Below are 19,317 nucleotides of genomic sequence, written 5' to 3'. Positions count from 1 at the left end.
ACAGAGCTGAATACCACCGACTACAGTCCGGCCCTCCTCAAAGAGAAAATGACATCTTGTATTTGTCTATCTCTGTAAACATGAATTATAATCAGAGTCCCCCATGCCGAGGGGTCTAGGGAGAACTCTCACTACGCTAACTGTGATGCACTCTGAATAAAACATGCCTTTTATTCTACTGCAGAAACACTATTCTATAAGCGGTTAGGCCACAGAGCAACCTCCGTTCAGGAAACAATTTAGCCCATAAAGAAAGAAATAAGAAAGTAGCTTAACATTTGGCTTTATATTTGGTTAGACAGCGAAAATTGGGTTTTCATTTAGGTCTACCAAGTGTGTTAAATTGAGTGACCTCATCCTCAGCTTTGTGGACTGGTGTCCCCCACAGACCCTGAGTCAGTTAGTGAGAGTAGATGTGTTTATTTGTTTTCTAATAAAGACTGTAGTCAGGCGAACGTCAGAAATCTTTAACACACACACACACACACACATACACGGCAGTCTCTATCTACAACTTTCTCTCAGGATACTCTACTTCTTCACCATCTCTCCATCTCTCTTTCTCCAGAAATACAAGTAAAAGGGAAAGCTCCAGTGTTCATATTAGCAGATGGCTGCTGAGCCCAACTCCCCCACTGAGTTCCCTGGTGCTCCTGAAGTACTCCACCATGGTAGAGTATAGGGAACCATGGCGTCACAACAGTCTGTCTGGTAGTGCCATGAGGGAACCTCCACGTCTGATGGGACATGGCCCACAATGCACCTCTCCAGAAGAACTGAGAGAAGGCTCAGAGTCTGTGAAGAATGCAGTTTACTATGCTACACTTTGACTGCTGCTTTAAAGTCAGACAGATCACTCACATTTTTACAAGGCCAACCGCTGTAAGCTAAACGACTAGTGACTTGTACTTGTAATATCAATTTACTGAATAGCTAAAAGCTCTATGTCAGTAACCTTATCAGAAGGCAGTTGGTTGACCTCACCTCAGGGTTCATGCCAAAGCAGGCAGCCAGAGAATCCTGCAGACAGTATCATCCCCTCAGGTTTAAAGACGTTAACAGCATTAGAGGGGGTGAGAGCTGTAACACTATGCCTCTGATCCCCATATCCACGTCTCAGTGTGTCCCAGAGCACCCTGTAGCTATGTGCACACACATCATCCAGGTATGTCCTACATGCCCCAGATGGGGCCCCGCCACTGGGCCTGACACTGATGGAGGGTCCCCTGGCTGGCCCGGCTGTGCTGATTCACGTCAGCAGGGCTCTAAAAACAGGGCCAGAGGGGTGTGGGTTACACCCCGGGTCAGGAGGGCCAGGCTACATCCCGCTGGGGGACCAGAGCTGTTAACCGCAGGGGAATGGAAGTTAAACAGAAATAAAGCCGGGGGTAAGAGAGGACAGGAAAGCTATTCTGGATATGTGTCTTGGGGAAGGTGTTACACGTGTTGCGTTTCAGTGTGAATACAGACTCATGTATTCCTCGGTAGTAAGGCACACCCCGGCATTAACGAACTGCAGCATTAACGAAAGCAGCCATAGAGCTGAAACTGTAGCTCATATAATAGATCAATGTCATAAATGAAGAAATTAATGTAATGTACATGGATGAAATGTATGCATTAGTGAAAACATTTTGTGCACGTGTGTAGTATTAATGATATTATTTTGTGTGTGTGTGTGTGTGTGTGTGTGTGTGTGTGTGTGTGTGTGTGTGTGTGTGTGTGTGTGTGTGTGTGTGTGTGTGTGTGTGTGCGTGCGTGCGGTTGACCAATAGAGGGAGTTAACTGCCTCTGCTCTGATATATATAGCTGTGATTCCCCTTGAGTTAGAAGGCAGCAGTACTCTAATATAATGGGTCTATTAACCCCATTGACTGTTGTTCTAAGCTCTTGTGACAGATGCGTGGCCATGTGAGAGGACCAGTGGCCTGAGGGGCTCAGAGGAGAAGACACTGCCAGATAAATGGAGGGAGGGTAAGAGAGAGAATGAGAGAGAGAGAAAGAAAACATGGGAGAGACACTGCCAGATAGATGAAGGGAGGGAGAAGGAGAGAATCCAATATCGCTCCCCCCTAGCAAAAATATCGCAGCCTGGAAAGAGAAACTTAAGATGCCTTAGTTTTAGGTCAAATGCTCTCGCTATTTTGGCAATACGTCTCTGAATGTCATGCCAATGAAGCAATCAACTTGAATTGAAGAGAAACAGACAGAAATGAGAAAGGAGAGACCAACCTGTTAACTCACCTTGCCAAATCATTTCTATTCTTCTTCCATTCACACATATAATCTCTTGACACAAACGATCAGTCTCAGTCTTCATCATCGTAATGCAGCCATTACCATTACCATGCCCAGGCCCTCTGAATCTCAGCCACCCACAGCTCAGCTCTGATTACACCAACTCATAATGGCTCTGGACTGTCTGTCTTTCCTATGGCTGACTGCCTGTCCATTTCTCACTCCAGCAGCATGTGGGATATGTGCTGGCTCCACTGTTAGCCACTTTAACACCGCAGGCCTGAGTGAGCCCTAAGGGTGAGGTAGGAGGACGCTAGGCTCGGTGGCAGTGGTGGGTATCTGGTTTCCAGGCCCAATGGTGAGGACAGTGTTCACCCTTTAGAGAACAAATCTTTATATATCCCATGGGAGATGAGGTCAGGCTCAGGGCCCTGATGATGGGCACACTGTCACAGGTGGTTGTTCTCACACATAGAAATATAATGTCAAAACTCTGGGAATGGGAATGTCTGTTTAGTAATTATCTTTCTATGTTGTCACACACAGTATGGCCAGGCTGACAGGCCTACTGCAGCTTTGGCTGCCACTGTCACATTTCTCTATCGCCAACCTGTTGTGAAATAATAACACATAAGTGGATTACAGTGCTACTTACTGGCTGTCATAGTGGAGTAACACTACACCCCAACACAAGGCAGCTGTGGAGACAGAGAGAGTGTTGGACCTGGCAGCAAGGCAGCTGAGATGCCTCCTTTCAGGCCCTGATATATTTGCTAGTGATGGTAGGTGGCCCTATCCCTCTCTATCTCTCTCTGTAAACCCTGTATCTCTCCGGGGAGAGAGGAATTGCTAAGAGTCCTTCACCACCACGAACAGTCCAGTTCTGTCAGTCAGCGGTGGGCTTTACCTCTCTAGCCACCCGTGATGCTTCTGTCACTTCTCACTCAGCTCATTCACAGCCTGGGCCCCAGAGACCGACACTGAGACTGAGACAGGACAATAGACCTCCATTACCACAAAGCAGTCTGAGGGACCCCCCTCCCCCACCCACCACAGAGATGTCCTTTCTTACCATTCCTTTAATCTCAGAATCTGCTGGTTGACTTTTACCACAAATGCTTTTTCAATGCCTTAACATGAGCAGTGAGGTGGTCTAGGAGTCTGTCATGTACTGTCAGGTGGTGTGTACATTCAAAGGCATACACTTGGAAAAGGATTCTGAATTTTAACTTGCAACATATACTCTCGACACTAAGTAGATTCAGCTCTGGATTTCCCATGTTGAGTTAAGTACACAATAACATCCTTTCTCCATTTCTGTCTCTTTCACATCTCTGACACACACACACACACACACACACACACACACACACACACACACACACACACACACACACACACACACACACACACACACACACACACACACACACACACACACACACACACACACACACACACACACACACACACACACACACACACACAGAAACCCTACCGGTCTACAGGTCCAACTGCCACCTCAGTCGTGTGCTTTGTCCTGCCATATGTCCTCTGTTTGTGGCTCTATTCTCTTATTCTCTGCAGACAGACAGACAGACAGACATACAGACAGAGGCTCCTTCAGCTCCATAGAGTCCCAATGGGGTCAGTTTAAACCCAGCAGGGCAGCTCGTACCACACACAGAACCACTCAGCCCAGCAGGTCATACCACACAGCCACGGGGTGACTGCTGTGTGTTCTTACAGCAGGACAGGGCTACTCTAGTGGGGTAGACGGCTCCCTCACTCTCTTTCTATCTGATGAGACGCTCCAGCATGCAGCAATGAGGGGCATTTAAGCTTGGCACGCCTGTGGTGTCGAGTAACAATCCCTAGTCCATCTAGTCCCCCCCACCCCTTCTACTCCTTACTCTCTCTATCCTTCTCTCTCTCTGAGTGTCTTTATCCAGAGGGGTGTGAGTGAGAGTAATTGACTGGTTGCAATCAGGGGAGTGACAGCTCTACTCGACACATTGACACCACCTGATTTCTGTGGGAGGGAGATGGAGATGGAAAGAGAGAGACATGCCCCTAGAGAGCCATCAGTCTAGCCCGCTCTGTTTAGAATGGTGAAAGGAAGGAGCTAACATTGGCAAAAAACACTGCTTCTATATCCTCAACGATTATGACTGGGGCTAAATATATCTTACATAAAATGTGATGTACAGTTGAAGTCGGAACTTTACATACACCTCAGCCAAATACATTTAAACTCAGTTTTTCACCATTCCTGGCATTTAATCCTCGTAAAAATGTCCTGTTTTAGGTCAGTTTATTTTAAGAATGTGAAATGTCAGAATAATAGTAGTTTATTACAACTTTAATTTCTTTCATCACATTCCCAGTGGGTCAGAAGTTTACACTCAATTAGTATTTGGTAGCATTGCCTTTAAATTGTTTAACATGGGTCAAACGTTTTGGGTAGCCTTCTACAAGCTTCCCACAATAAGGTGAATTGGGTGAATTTTGGCCCATTCCTCCTGACAGAGCTGGTGTAACTGAGTCAGGTTTGTAGGCTTCCTTGCTCGCACACGCTTTTTTAGTTCTACCCACAAATTTGATACAGGATTGAGGTCAGGGCTTTGTGATGGCCACTTCAATACCTTGACTTTGTTGTCCGTAAGCCATTTTGTCACAACTTTGGAAGTATGCTTGAGGTCATTGTCCATTTGGAAGACCCATTTACAACCACGCTTTAACTTCCTGACTGATGTCTTGAGATGTTGCTTCAATATATCCACATAATTTTCATTCCTCATGACGCCATCTATTTTGTGAAGTGCACCAGTCCCTCCTGCAGCAAAGCACCCCCACAGCATGATGCTGCCACTCTTGTGCTTCACGGTTGGGATGGTGTTCTTGGGCTTGCAAGCATCCCCCTTTTTCCTCCAAACATAAAGATGGTCATTATGGCCAAATAGTTCTATTTGTGTTCCATCAGACCAGAGGACATTTCTCCAAAAAGTATTGCATACTATTGTTTGTACAGATGAATGTGGTATCTTCAGGCTTTTGGAAATTGCTCCCAAGGATGAACCAGACTTGTGGAGGTCTACAATTTTTTTTCGGAGGTCTTGGCTGATTTCTTTTAATTTTCCTATGATGTCAAGCAAAGAGGCACTGAGTTTGAAGGTAGGCCTTGAAATACATCCACAGGTACACCTCCAATTGACTCAAATGATGTCAATCAGAAGCTTCTAAGCCATGACATAATTTTCTGGAATTTTCCAAGCTGTTTGAAGGCACAGTCAACTTAGTTTATGTAAACTTCTGACCCATTGGAATTGTGATACAGTGAATTATAAGTGAAATAATCTGTTTGTAAAGAATTGTTGGAAAAATGACTTGTCATGCACAAAGTAGATGTCCTAACCGACTTGCCAAAACTATAGTTTGTTAACAAGACATTTGTGGAGTGGTTGAAAACAAGTTTTAATGACTCCAACCTAAGTGTATGTAAACTTCCGACTTCAACTGTAGCTCCTTTTCTTAAGAAAACGATTAGGGATGCCAACATTCCTAAAACAGTTCTATGAATGTGTGTGTATTTTATTTGTATTTATTTTGGATCCCCATGACTTCCTGCCAGGGCAGCAGCTACTCTTTTTGGGGTCCAGCAAAATGAAGGCAGTTATATACAATAAAAAAAACTTGACATTAGATTTCACAACACATTAAGTGTGTGCCCTCAGGCCACTACTCTACCACCAAATACAGTATCTACAACACAAAATGAATGTGTACATGTGTGTATAGTGCGTATGTTATCATGTGTGTGTGTCTCTTCACAGTCCCCACTGTTCCATAAGGTATATCTAATTTTACTGCTTGCATGAGTTACCTGATGTGGAATAGAGTTCAATGTAGTCATGGCTCTATGTAGTACTGTGCGCCTCTCATAGTCTCTTGTGGACTTGTGGACTGTGAAGAGACCTCTGGTGGCATGTCTTGTGGGGTATGGACGGGTGTCCAAGCTGTGTGCTAGTCATTTAGACAGCTCGGTGCGTCAACATGTCAATACTTCTCACAAATAGTGACGAAGTCAATCTCTCCTCATTATTAATGTTAGCTCTCCATGTACATTTAAGGGTCTGTGTGTTGTGTGTGTAATGTGTTTTCTCATTACCCCGGGCTCAGGTTTCAGAGTGACTGGATTAACAGCACACCCAGGGTGGAAGAGGGCGAGCACACAAACCGTCGTTCCCCCCCCGCCATGGTGGCCTGCATGGCCCACTGATGTGGCTGTAAATGTATCTACGTATCTATCTATCCACCAGCAACACCTAAGGGAGGGAGGGAAGCCAAGGAATTGGGCCACCCCAACCTCTCCCTCTCTCTCTCTCTCTCTCTCTCCCTAAGCCCGCACAACCATTTCCCCTTTTAAAAATAACACCACAAATTAGCAGCTAGATGGCAGAGGTTGGGTTGGTGGGTGGGTGGGGTTTGATGATGATGAGCTCTGACTGTGTGATTGCTGCCTTCTGAGGCTGGAATGTGGGGCATTAGAAGAAGGGGTTCGGAGGGAGAGGAGATGTGGGGGGGGTTAGACCTGAGCTGTTTATTTGAACAGAGCTGAGCCGCCCAAACAGTCAGCTGCCTCGCTCTTCTCTCAACAAGCCCCTCGGCTTAGAGGGGGGACAACCCAAAAATCCCCCCTCTTGGACTGCGGCGGGCCCCCGGGGTAGAGTTACGTTATGGAAGGCCGGCAGAAGAAGGTTGAACAATGCAGCCTCTGTTGCCAGGGCTTCCTTCTCAGTCCTCACAGGGGTGTGGGGTTCCAAATGGCCCCACTGGGCGGGCGGGCGGGCAGTGTCAGGTCTGGCCGGGGGATTCATACATCACAACACTACATGGCAGAGAGAGAAAGGGACTTCTGGGGTTAACCTCTTCAACCTATGGGGGCGCTATGTCATTATTGGATAAAAAAAACGTGCCCGTTTTAAGCGCAATATTTTGTCACGAAAAGATGCTCGACTGTGCATATAATTGGCGGTTTTGGAAAGAAAACACTCTGACGTTTCCAAAACTGCAAAGATATTATCTGTGAGTGCCCCAGAACTGATGCTACAGGCGAAACCAAGATGAAACTTCAAACAGGAAATGAGCAGGATTTTTGACGCTCTGTTTTTCATTCTCCTTATATGGCTGTGAAAGCGCCACGAATTAGCCTGCCCTTTCTATCGTTTCTCCAAGTTGTCTGCAGCATTGTGACGTATTTGTAGGCATATCATTGGAAGATTGGCCATAAGAGACTACATTTACCAGGGGTCCGCCCGGTGTCCTTTGTTGAAATTGTTGCGTAATCTCCAAGCTGCTCGCATTCATCCATGTGATTGAGACAGAGAGGAGAGTTCCAGGAATGATATATCATGAAGAGATATGTGAAAACCACCTTGATGATTGATTCTAAACAACGTTTACCATGTTGCAGTCGATATTATGGAGTTAATGTGGAAGAAAGTTTGGCGTTTGGATGAATGAAGTTTTTTTTTTTTTGGTAGCCAAACATGACGCAGAAAACGGACCGATTTCTCCTGCACAAATAATCTTTCAGGAAAACTGAACATTTCCTATCAAACTGAGAGTCTCCTCATTGAAAACATCCAAAGTTATTCAAAGGTAAATTATTTATTGAATGTTTTTGCTGGTTTTTGTGAAAATGTTGCCTGCTAATGCTAACGCTAAATGCTAATGCTAAATGCTAACGCTAAATGCTAAATGCTAGTTTGCTATGGTTGAGAAGCATATTTTTGAAAATCTGAGATGACAGTGTTGTTAACAAAATGCTAAGCTGGAGAGCTAGCATATTGATTTCATTTAATTTGCGATTTTCATGAATAGTTAACGTTGCATTATGGTAATGGACTTGAGGCTGTAGTCATGATCCTGGATCTGGGTTGGCTCGACGCAAGTTAATTGGGGCTCGGGGAAGGGCCTCCGCCTCGCCTACACAGCCCAAGAGAAGCCCCAGAACAGCCCCAAAGAAGTAACAACAGTAAGAGCTAAAACAGACCAGGACCCAACACCGCTGCCACAGCCTGTTGGCTTTCCCTTTGAAAATGCCTCAAAAAAAGGCCCTTCTAAGATGTCGGCTTTACACAAAAACTTGACACATGGAATAAAGTGGGAACTCTAAAACCACAAAATCAAATAGTTCCTGCTAGGAACGGACTGAACCAAGTGGAGTAATCTTTAACAGATGGCGACAATCCGGAGGATGCTGATGTGCTTCAGAAGGCTTATAAAAGCCTGGCCAGAGACAGAGAGTGAGAACCAATGGGCCTGCATGGTGATCAAATTGAACATTTCACAGTTCATTAGGCTTTGCTTATATCAAATGCACATGCTCAACTTTATTTTTCAATATATACACTGAGTGTACAAAACATTAGGAAGGCAAGGTGACAAGGTGTCGACAAGGTGTTGAAAGCATTCCACAGGGATGCTGGCCCAGGTTGACTCCAATGCTTCCCACAGTTGTATCAAGTTGGCTGGATGTCCTTTGGATGGTGGACCATTCTTCATACACACAGGAAACTGTTGAGCGTGAAAAACCCAGCAGCGGTGCAGTTCTTGACACACTAAAACCGGTGCGCCTGACACCTACTACCATACCCCATTCAAAGGCACTTCAATCTTTTGTCTTGCCCATTCACCCTCTGAATGGCACACATACACAATCCATGTCTCAATTGTCTCAAGTCTTAAAAACCCTTCTTTAATAAACTGTCTCTTCCCCTGCATCTACACTGATTTAAGTGGCATCAATAAGGGATCATAGCTCTCACCTGGATTCACCTGGTCAGTTTATGCCATGGAAAGAGCAGGTGTTCTTAATGTTTTGTAAACTCAGTGTATTTAACTAAATGTACACACACACAAGCATAACCCACCACAAATGAAGCATGTCCTCTATGCCCTCTCTATGCCGACATCTCTCTCTTGCCCTGTGTAATGGTACACCAACAGCAGAGGGCGATGTTGCACTGGCCATTGAGACTAGGCCTAGGCAGCTACGTCACTCACTATTATATCAGCCTAGCTCCACTCCCAACTCTTCAGCCATACTAATCTGGTGCGTCTTAATGAACCAACACTGGGACAAATGACAGCCAGACTGTGGTGGCTGGGGTAGTATTCATAGGAAGTGTACTGGAAACAAATGTAGGCCTATTTGGGTCATGTTTGAGCTGCTAACTAACAGCACTCTGTAGTCAGGTCTAATACACCTGACCCTTGGGGCGTTGGTTTGAACCCTGCATATTTATGAGGAGAGAAAAGAGAGAGTCAAAAAAAGATAACCTCTTCTCTTGGGGAGCAATTAAAGCCTTGCATTCATCAACCCGGGCCAGATTCCTCCTTCCTCTCTCTCTCCCCCCCTCTCTCACACCAGCCTGGGCACCAGCTGTGTGTGCCTTCAACTTTATCCTCCATCTCCAGAGTTCAGTGTTTACGGTTTCAGCCCGTAACCCTGCCCTCCCTCTGGGACCACAGTGGTGGAGAAGAGAGGGGCGGAGATGGGGTATACCACCCATGTGCTGTGCTTCCCCTTCAGACTGTTCACACCGGTTCCCCCTACTGAAAAAGAACCCTCCATCTCAGAGCCCAGATGGTTGTGTGTAACGACAACATTGCCTGGTTTTCACTTCCTTTAGGTTGGTCTAAGCAGACTGGAGATCCCATGTCACTATGGGGACTAGGGGCATTGCCATCAGGTCTAATGTACCTCACACAGGAAACTGCTTCCATATGAAGGAAACCAGGCTGGCCAGACACACCAAAAAAAAGCAAATGGTGTTTCTGTTTCTCTAAACTTCACACAGACTCCCTATGGAGCTCTCAGTACAATACAGCACTGATACATTTAGTAACAGATTTACAGTGGGCCTACCCTCCCAACATCACAGTAATCAGTAGCAGAGCTCCAATACTGCTTCACACAACCCAGAGCACCACCGCCATCGCTGCTGCTGCCCTCAGGGTGAACCTCTTGACAGTAAAACAGTAATCTAACAGTAATCACAACCAGGGAATCTAATCCTGTGTGTTAATCCCATCATGTCGAAGGATTTCAGTCTGCCAGGCTGAAGCCGCATGTCTGTGAGCTCCAAGTAGCGTCCAGTCATCACATGTTTCCACATCTGCCTTAGAGTGATATAAAATAGCAGTGGTTAAGTTTATTTGAAAGGGAGAAATATAGAATAAGACTAACAGAAGGATATAGGCGGTTGAGGAGACAGGAGCGTCTCGTCTGCCTCTGGCCTTGGCTGGTATTGGTAAACAAATCCATCCATGCATTGACATGGTAACGAGGGTGGACTAGTCTCCTGACACACATACACAACTTGGCCACCATGGGGCCTCATTAGTATACGGACACACACACATACACACATGCACGCACACACACACATACCTTGCTAATGCCTACCACAGGGACCACTGACTGACACAGGCATCATTTATGGTGTGTTATCGTGCCAGGGGAATAAGCTGCTCTGGCCCTTAATACAGCATGATTTGGAAGAAGAGTGGTTAATGTAACATCAGATCACTGGATGGATGCTGACCTGTTTGAGGGGGGTGACTGGGTTTCCCCCTGTGACTGACAGCGTGGGTTTTCTGGATTTATCATCTCCACCAATCAGCAGCCTCCATCACACAAACCTCACTGACACACAAACTCTGGAGATGGCTCGTTTGAATGACCCAATAAATGTTAATAGAGATTCTATTTTTTGAATAACCATGTATTTCCCATACATTTCCCATGTATTTCCATCCCCTACAATTACTGTATATGATTGTTTTGATCACGTGGACTGGGATATGTTCCGGGATGCCTCTCAGTATAACATTGACACATACACTGACACGGTGACTGAGTTCACCGGGACGTGTATAGGGGATGTTGTTTCCATTATGACGATTAAAACCTATCCAAAATAAAAACAAAAGGATAGATGGCAGCATTCGCAAAAACCTGAAAGCGCAAACCATCGCATTTAACCACGGAAAGGTGACTGGGAATATGGTTGAATACAAACAGTCCAGTTATGCCCTCTGTAAGGCAATCAAACAGGCAACACGTCAGTACAGGGATAAAGTGGAGTTGCCATTCAATGGCTCAGACACGAGACGTATGTGGCAGGGACTCCAGATAATCACGGATTATAAATGGAAAACAAGCCACATTGCGGACACTGATGTCTTGCTCCTGGACAAGCTAAACACCTTCTACGTCTGCTTTGAGGATAACACAGTGCCACCGACACGGGTCGCTCCCGAGGACTGTATACTCTCGTTCTCTGTGGCCGACGTCAGTAAGACATTTAGGAGTGTTAACGATCCCAAGGCTGCCGGCTCAGGCAGCATCCCTAGCCCTGACCTCAGAGCATGCGCAGACCAGCTGGCTGGAGTCTTTACGGACATATTTAATCTTTCCCTATCCCAGTCTGCTGTCCCCACTTGCTTCAATATGTCCACTATTATTCCTGTACCCAAAAAGTGAATGTAACTGAACTAAATGACTATAGCCCCGTAGCACTCACTTGTCATCATGAAGTGCTTTGAGAGGCTAGTTAAGGATCATATCACCTCTACCTTACCTGACACCCTAGACCCACTGCAATTTAAATACCGCCCCAAAAGTTCCACTGACTATGCAATTGCCAACGCACTGCACACTGCCCTATCCCATCTGGACAAGAGGAATACCTATGTAGGAATGCTGTTCATTGATTACAGCTCAGCCTTCAACAACATAGTACTCTCCAAGCTCAACATTAAGCTCGGGCCCCTGTGTCTGAACCCCGCCTTGTGCAACTGGGTCCTGGACTTCCTGACGAGCCGCTCCCAGGTGGTGAAGGTAGGCAACAACACCTCCACTATGCTGATCCACAACACAGGGGCGTGCTCAGCCTCGTCGTGTACTCCCTGTTCACCCACGACTGTGTGTCCACGCAAGCCTTGTTTTCAATCATCAAGTTTGCAGACGACACAACAGTTGTAGGCCTGATTACCAACAATGACGAGACAGTCTACAGGGAGGAGGTGAGAGCCTTGGCGGAGTAGTCCAGGACAATAAACTCTCCCTCAACGTCAACAAAACGAAGCAGCTGATCGTGGACTTCAGGAGGCAGCAGTGGGAGCACGCCCCCATCCACATTGACGGTCCACAGTGGAGAAGGTGAAAAGCTTCAAGTTCCTCGGCGTTCACATCCCTGACAATCTGAAATGGTCCACCCACACAGACAGTGTGGTGAAGAAGGCACAACAGCGGAGGCTGAATAAATTTGGCTTGGCCCCTAAGACCCTCACAAACTTTTACATATGCATCATTGGGAGCATCTTGTCGGGCTATATCACTGCACCGTCCTCAACCACAGGGCTCTCCAGGGGGTGGTGTGGTCAGCCCAACACATCACTGGGGCACACTCCCTACCCTCCAGGACATCTACAGCACCCGGGATCACAGGAAGGCCACGAAGATCATCAAAGACCTCAGCCACCGAGCCACGGCATGTGCACCCCGCTATCTTCCAGAAGGCGAGGCCAGGTCAGGTGCATCAAAGGAGAAGGTGATTCACTCAATCCAACCAGGAGACTGGGTGTGGACCCAGTCCCTGAGGAGAATAGACGGGAAGCAGCCTCATTGGGAAGGCCCATACCAGGTTCTGTTAAACCACCGCCTTTGCCATTAGAATAGCTGAGAGAGTCACTTGGGTCCACGTTAGCCACTGCAAGAAGGTATGTACACATATAGGCACCGTTGATCACACACAGAGTTAGGAGAAGAACCGAGTACCAACTTGGTCCGGGGGTTACCTCCTTAACGAAAATTTGCTATCCCGACCGTTCATCACTGTGGGTGCTCCTAGAAGTGTGAGTATGGGGTGGTACCTAGCAGACCGACTAAGGGCAGGAGAGGGTTGGTGGTTTTTGGGAAGAGTAGGGGCTCAGTGCTGCATCCTAGTATTGGAAACCTCTCTGATACATCCAGATCCACCACCTTGCCGGTACTAATTATAGGACGCCATTGTCTTTGATAAGAAGTCAAATATAAACTATATAACATACTGATGAGTGACTTACAGAATAAGGAGTCAAAGAAGATCAAGATGTAGGATTTAAGGTAAACATTAAACAATTCCCTAGGAAAGCAAATAACTTTACAGGGATTGGGTTGGCCAGATTTAAGTACTCGGCCAACCCACCTCAGTTCACAGTACCAGTGTTATAGATACAAGAATGGCACTGAGAACTTAGATGATTTTAATGTCTGAAAGGTAATCATTAATGTGACTGACTTAGGTTTGGAAGTACAGGAGAATATTCTTAACCTCACACCAGCAAAGGACGCATACGACAGAAACTATCAAAAAGGGTGGTTATTGGTCCAACCAGTTTGAGTTAGTCATCAGAGGCCAGTTATAGGAGGCTAAAGTAGGCACAGGAGGAGTTTTGACCAGGATGGGAGTAGCTTTGTCTAGATGGATGTTATTGGCATCCTCAGGGAAGTTACAGATTAATACAAAGCTATGAATCAAATAGGTGAAGACTTTACCACTATGTTCTTTTGGTGGTTGACAATAAATACAAATGTGGATTAGATTAATAACCTCTATTATAATCAACAGAGATTTGTGAATGATACTGGGGATGCAGTAAAGGGGTTCTCTGACCAATTATCTGCCACCTCCTTCATGACCTGGTAAAATAGACTGACTCTTGATATGTTCATTGGCAGAAAAGGGCAGGGGAGGTAGAATGATTGGGGTTCATTGCTGTACGTTTATTTTTTAATAACACAGCTCCAGACGGATCAGTGACCAAGGCCCTGGCTGGTTTAACCACATTAGCTCACGAATTAGCAGAGAACTCTGGGGTGGATAATTCTCTAACAAATTGGTTGGACAGTATGTTTGGGAAATGGAAAAATGTCATAATCACTGTGTTGTGGGCAACTTTCACCTGTATGAATGTTTTGGTTCTGTGTGGATGCTGTTTGGTCCCATGTGTGAGAGGTTTGATCACCAGGACTCTGGAGAGGTCAATGACGCAACAGATGGTGAGGTACGGACCGATTCCAAGCTCCGACTGGTGGGATGACGAGAGCTCCAGGCCTAGGAGAAGGCTTTGTTTCTTTTAACTACGAGGAGCCAATGTGGGACAATTTTTAATGTTTCGACTATTTTTTAGGAAGATTGCAATAAACATCCTAACAGGAAGAGTTATAATTGGATAGGCATAGAACAGTCATTGATGAATATCGAATGTACATACATGTATTGGTTTGGATTATTCTTGTACACCATTTATGTTTCCATATAGTGTTTGATGTCTCAGTGTGTATTATTTAGTCATTAAGGGTGGATTGATAATGGAATTTCTATGTGTAAATGAATGATTAGAATATTCCACCCTGAAACCATATAACTGTATGAAATTGATTAAAATCATAAAATTATTATTAATGATGTGTGTAGTTTTAGTCAGTAAAAGTATAATTAATGATGTGTGTAGTTTTAGTCAGAATTAGGGTAAAACAATATATCTGTACAATATATCTTTATAGTATATTAAACGCATACTGTCTGTGCAAAATTCGGTGTTGACCTGGCTAGGCTGGGAGATTTGGGAGAGGGCAGGGAGTACTTCTCACGGTCCCCCTAATCTTGGGGGAGGACAGGGAGTACTTCTCACGGTCCCCCTAATCTTGGGGGAGGACAGGGAGTAATTCTCACGGTCTCCCTAATCTTGGGGGAGGACAGGGAGTACTTCTCACGGTCTCCCTAATCTTGGGGGAGGACAGGGAGTGCTTCTCACGGTCCCCCTAATCTTGGGGGAGGACAGGGAGTGCTTCTCACGGTCCCCCTAATCTTGTGGGAGGACAGGGAGTGCTTCTCACGGTCCCCCTAATCTTGGGGGAGGACAGGGAGTGCTTCTCACCGTCTCGCTAATCTTTGTCGGCTGGGTAGTGATACAGTATGTGCGTAGGATACCTACTGTTTGTGTGTGAAGGTATGTGCGTAAGGAGCCTGTATAAAATGGCTGGTTTTGTACAAACGGACTAGGATGTCCTCATGAATAAACATTTTGGCTATTGTAGCTGGGCCTCTGTCTGTTTCATTCAACCATAATTTTACAAATTCTGGGTTGCAGACTGAGCAGTTTAATTGAAGTTCAGTTTATGAACATTGATAACGTAATTCACGTAACAGTTATATAGCCATCACTACCCAGCCTCCACTCAGTACCCTGTCCTGAACGTAGTCACTGTCACTAATCGGCTACCACCCGATTACGCAACCCTGTACCTTAGAGGCTGCTGCCCTATGTACATAGACATGGACCACTGGTCACTTTAATAATGTTTACATGTACTTTTACCCATTTCATATGTATATAATGTATTCTAGTCAAGGCCATCATATTCAACTATTTCTGTACATATACTATTCCACCCTACATATTCTTCAGATATACTACATATTCTATCCACAGTCAAAAGTTTGGACACATCTACTCATTTACTTAATTTGATACTATTTTCTACATTGTGGAATAATAGTGAAGACATCAAAACTATGAAATAACACAATGGAATCATGCAGTGACCCAAAAAGTGGTAAACAAATCAACATGTATTTTAGATTTTAGATTCTTCAAAGTAGCCACCCTTTGCTTTGATGACAGTGTCACACCCTGATCTGTTTCATCTGTCTTGTGCTTGTCTCCATCAACAATCCGCCATTTTTCTTAGTCTGGAGGATTTCGTGGCAGTGGAAGGTGTTCGATTCCCCGGTGTCCGGGTTAGAGGCGGCTTGGAAGCTACTTCATCTGCGTCAAGACGCAGTGTGGCAGACTACGCGGCAGACTTTTGCAGGCTGGCCGCCGAGAGTGCCTGGAACCCAGAGTCCCTATTCGACACCTTCCTTCATGGATTATCAGAGGAAATCAAAGACGTACCTACAGCCCGGGACTCCCTCATAGCCTTTACTATAAGAACTGATGGGCACCTACGGGAACGCAGGAGGGCGAAGAGGTCTGGTCTCAGCTACACTCGCTTGTCCATGGTTTCTCCCTTGTCTCTGAAGAACCCCGGAAGTCCCCAACGCCTGCATTCCCGAGAGAATCTGAAATCCCCCGAGCTCCCTTCAAGGATCATCGGGGACTCTTCTACTCCTGTGCCCATGAAACTGGGCAGGGCTAGATTGTCTCCTAGTGAATGTTTACACAGGCTGAGCTCCAACAGTTGTCTGTATTGTGGTACTACAGGATATTACATAGCCACCTGTCCCGTAAAAGACCAGTCAGTAGGTACGGGTACGCTGGTGGGCCATACAGGGAGTCTCCAAACATAGTCTCCGATCGGGGTCATCCAGGTTCTGGAAGGCATTCTGCACCCTCATTGGGGCAGTATAATGTTCTAAATCCATTGGGGCAGTATAATGTTCTAAATCCATTATAGTATCCATATCACAAACAATCTACAAACTATAGAATCACAGTTTACTCTGTTCATGTCCAAAGTCCACACTCACTTACGAAGCCAAGCCTAACATCAGCACCAATGTCCTTGTAACCAAACTACTGTACACCAGTTGAGTAGAGAGCTTGGCAATTGGGGGAAACAGAGACTAAGGGGGGTATAGAGAAATGCTGGCTTCTCTTCAATCCCACCACACTTACCATCCACGCAAACATCTCCCAGGGGCGGACAGACAGGGGAAGACTGAAGGGTTTTAACTTTGATCACTGAAGTGTGGCCCTTTCAAATGTTTGTGTTTGAGACGGTAGCCTTTAATTTGGCCTGCAATGGGTAGCAGGCTCTCTGGTTTGGCCAGAGAACAAACCCTCAATGACCTCTTTGTGTCAGGAGAGGTAGAGGACGAGGGATTAGGGAAGGTGAAGTGTCAGACTGGAACGCTGTGTGTGTTTCTATACACCAACTCCCCCAGACCCAGGAACTGCTCTACCACTGAGGTCATGACAGGTGCAGCACATTCATTACACTAGGGTACAAAGCCTGCCGTACATGGGGAAATAGTACACTACTGTTCATTTTACTGCTTCATATTAGTATAAATATAGATATAGTGGTAGAGGATTAATATCCCATTGCTTATATGATTATAACAGGGCTTATAAGATTATAACAAGTTTGTTATTATGAACACATTTTATTTATACCAGTTATTTTGGAAGTAAAACAGAAAGAACAGTGATAATGTCAACATCTTTTCCTGTCTGTCTCTCTCTCACTGCACACACACCCAGCCAATGCATCACTCTAGAGAGAGAGAGAGAGAGAGAGAGAGAGAGAGAGAGAGAGAGAGAGAGAGAGAGAGAGAAACAAGGAGGGTAGCCATTGTCTGCAGCAGTAAATCAGCCACTCATGATTTGTTAACCTTTGTGTGGCCATATGTCAGCAGATGAGGTATGGTTGGAGTGGCTCCTTTCATGGCCCTGAATTATAGCCTCTCTTTACCCTGCAGCCATGGGCACAGAGGAGAGGGGGGAGACATCTTACCTCTACACACACAGAACAGGATATTGAGCTAACCTATACATCCATTGTCAGACATTAAACAGCCCTGGTTGGAGACAGATCCTCGCTAAATGTACATATCACCAAGGAGAGATCTTTGGAAGGGGGAATAAACCTGGTATTAGAGGTACAGTGGGGTCCGAAATGATTGACACCTATGATAATGATGAGCAATAAAATAAATAATTCAAATACTGAGCTATATTTTATTCCCAAAAAAAGGGGAAATAATATTATTTTATACTAAGGCAAATGCTCAGAGAAAGAGATTTTATTGAACAAGTAATTTAAAAAATATATTGTTGAATGAAATAGTCAAAAGTTTAGTACCGGTCCCATATTTCTAGCACGCTATGACAACATCAAAGTTTGTGACTCTACAAACTTGTTGGATGCATGTGCAGTTTGTTTTGGTAGTGTTTTAGATTATTTTGTGCTTAATATAAATTAATGGTAAATAATTGATTGTGTCATTTGAGTCACTTTAATTGTAAATAAGAATAGAATATGTTTCTAAACACTTCTAGATGAATGTGGAGGCTACCATGAGTAAGAAAGTTAGAGGGTCAAAGATCATACCCCTAGGACATGCTAACCTCCCCTGTTATTGGTAATGGGGCGGCAGGTAGCCTAGTGGTTAGAGCACTAGGCTACCTCACACTCAACGTCAACAAAACTAAGGAGATGATTGTGGACTTCAGGAAACAGCAGAGGGAACACCCCCCTATCCACATCGATGGAACAGTAGTGGAGAGGGTAGCAAGTTTTAAGTTCCTCGGCATACACATCACAGACAAACTGAATTGGTCCACTCACACTGACAGCGTCGTGAAGAAGGCGCAGCAGCGCCTATTCAACCTCAGGAGGCTGAAGAAATTCGGCTTGTCACCAAAAGCACTCACAAACTTCTACAGATGCACAATCGAGAGCATCCTGGCGGGCTGTATCACCGCCTGGTACGGCAACTGCTCCGCCCTCAACCGTAAGGCTCTCCAGAGGGTAGTGAGGTCTGCACAACACATCACCGGGGGCAAACTACCTGCCCTCCAGGACACCTACACCACCCGATGTTACAGGAAGGCCATAAAGATCATCAAGGACATCAACCACCCGAGCCACTGCCTGTTCACCCCGCTATCATCCAGAAGGCGAGGTCAGTACAGGTGCATCAAAGCTGGGACCGAGAGACTGAAAAACAGCTTCTATCTCAAGGCCATCAGACTGTTAAACAGCCACCACTAACATTGAGTGGCTGCTGCCAACACACTGTCATTGACACTGACCCAACTCCAGCCACTTTAATAATGGGAATTGATGGGAAATTATGTAAATATATCACTAGCCACTTTAAACAATGCTACCTTATATAATGTTACTTACCCTACATTATTCATCTCATATGCATACGTATATACTGTACTCTACATCATCGACTGCATCCTTATGTAATACATGTATCACTAGCCACTTTAACTATGCCACTT

At 45.4% G+C, this 19,317-nt stretch overlaps 1 protein-coding gene across 13 annotated transcripts in view; it reads right to left on the bottom strand.

The window, feature by feature from the left end:
• Positions 1–19,317, bottom strand: part of LOC118390087 (autism susceptibility gene 2 protein-like) — a 475,976-nt gene that overhangs the window by 21,996 nt on the left and 434,663 nt on the right. The window contains exon 1 of one of the 13 annotated variants that reach the window (XM_035780301.2): positions 2,245–2,485. The exons of the other annotated variants lie outside the window; for them this stretch is intronic. Within the exon in view, the coding sequence (XP_035636194.1) occupies positions 2,245–2,323 (79 nt within the window). The 5' untranslated portion in view covers positions 2,324–2,485. Of the gene's footprint in view, positions 1–2,244; positions 2,486–19,317 lie in introns of those variants that run through there. 13 annotated transcript variants of the gene reach the window in all.

This window comes from Oncorhynchus keta, chromosome 11 (assembly GCF_023373465.1).
Source record: "Oncorhynchus keta strain PuntledgeMale-10-30-2019 chromosome 11, Oket_V2, whole genome shotgun sequence".
Classification (NCBI taxonomy): domain Eukaryota; kingdom Metazoa; phylum Chordata; class Actinopteri; order Salmoniformes; family Salmonidae; genus Oncorhynchus; species Oncorhynchus keta.
The sequence above is the reverse complement of the archived record's forward strand: the minus strand, read 5'-3'. Positions and strand labels throughout refer to the sequence as shown.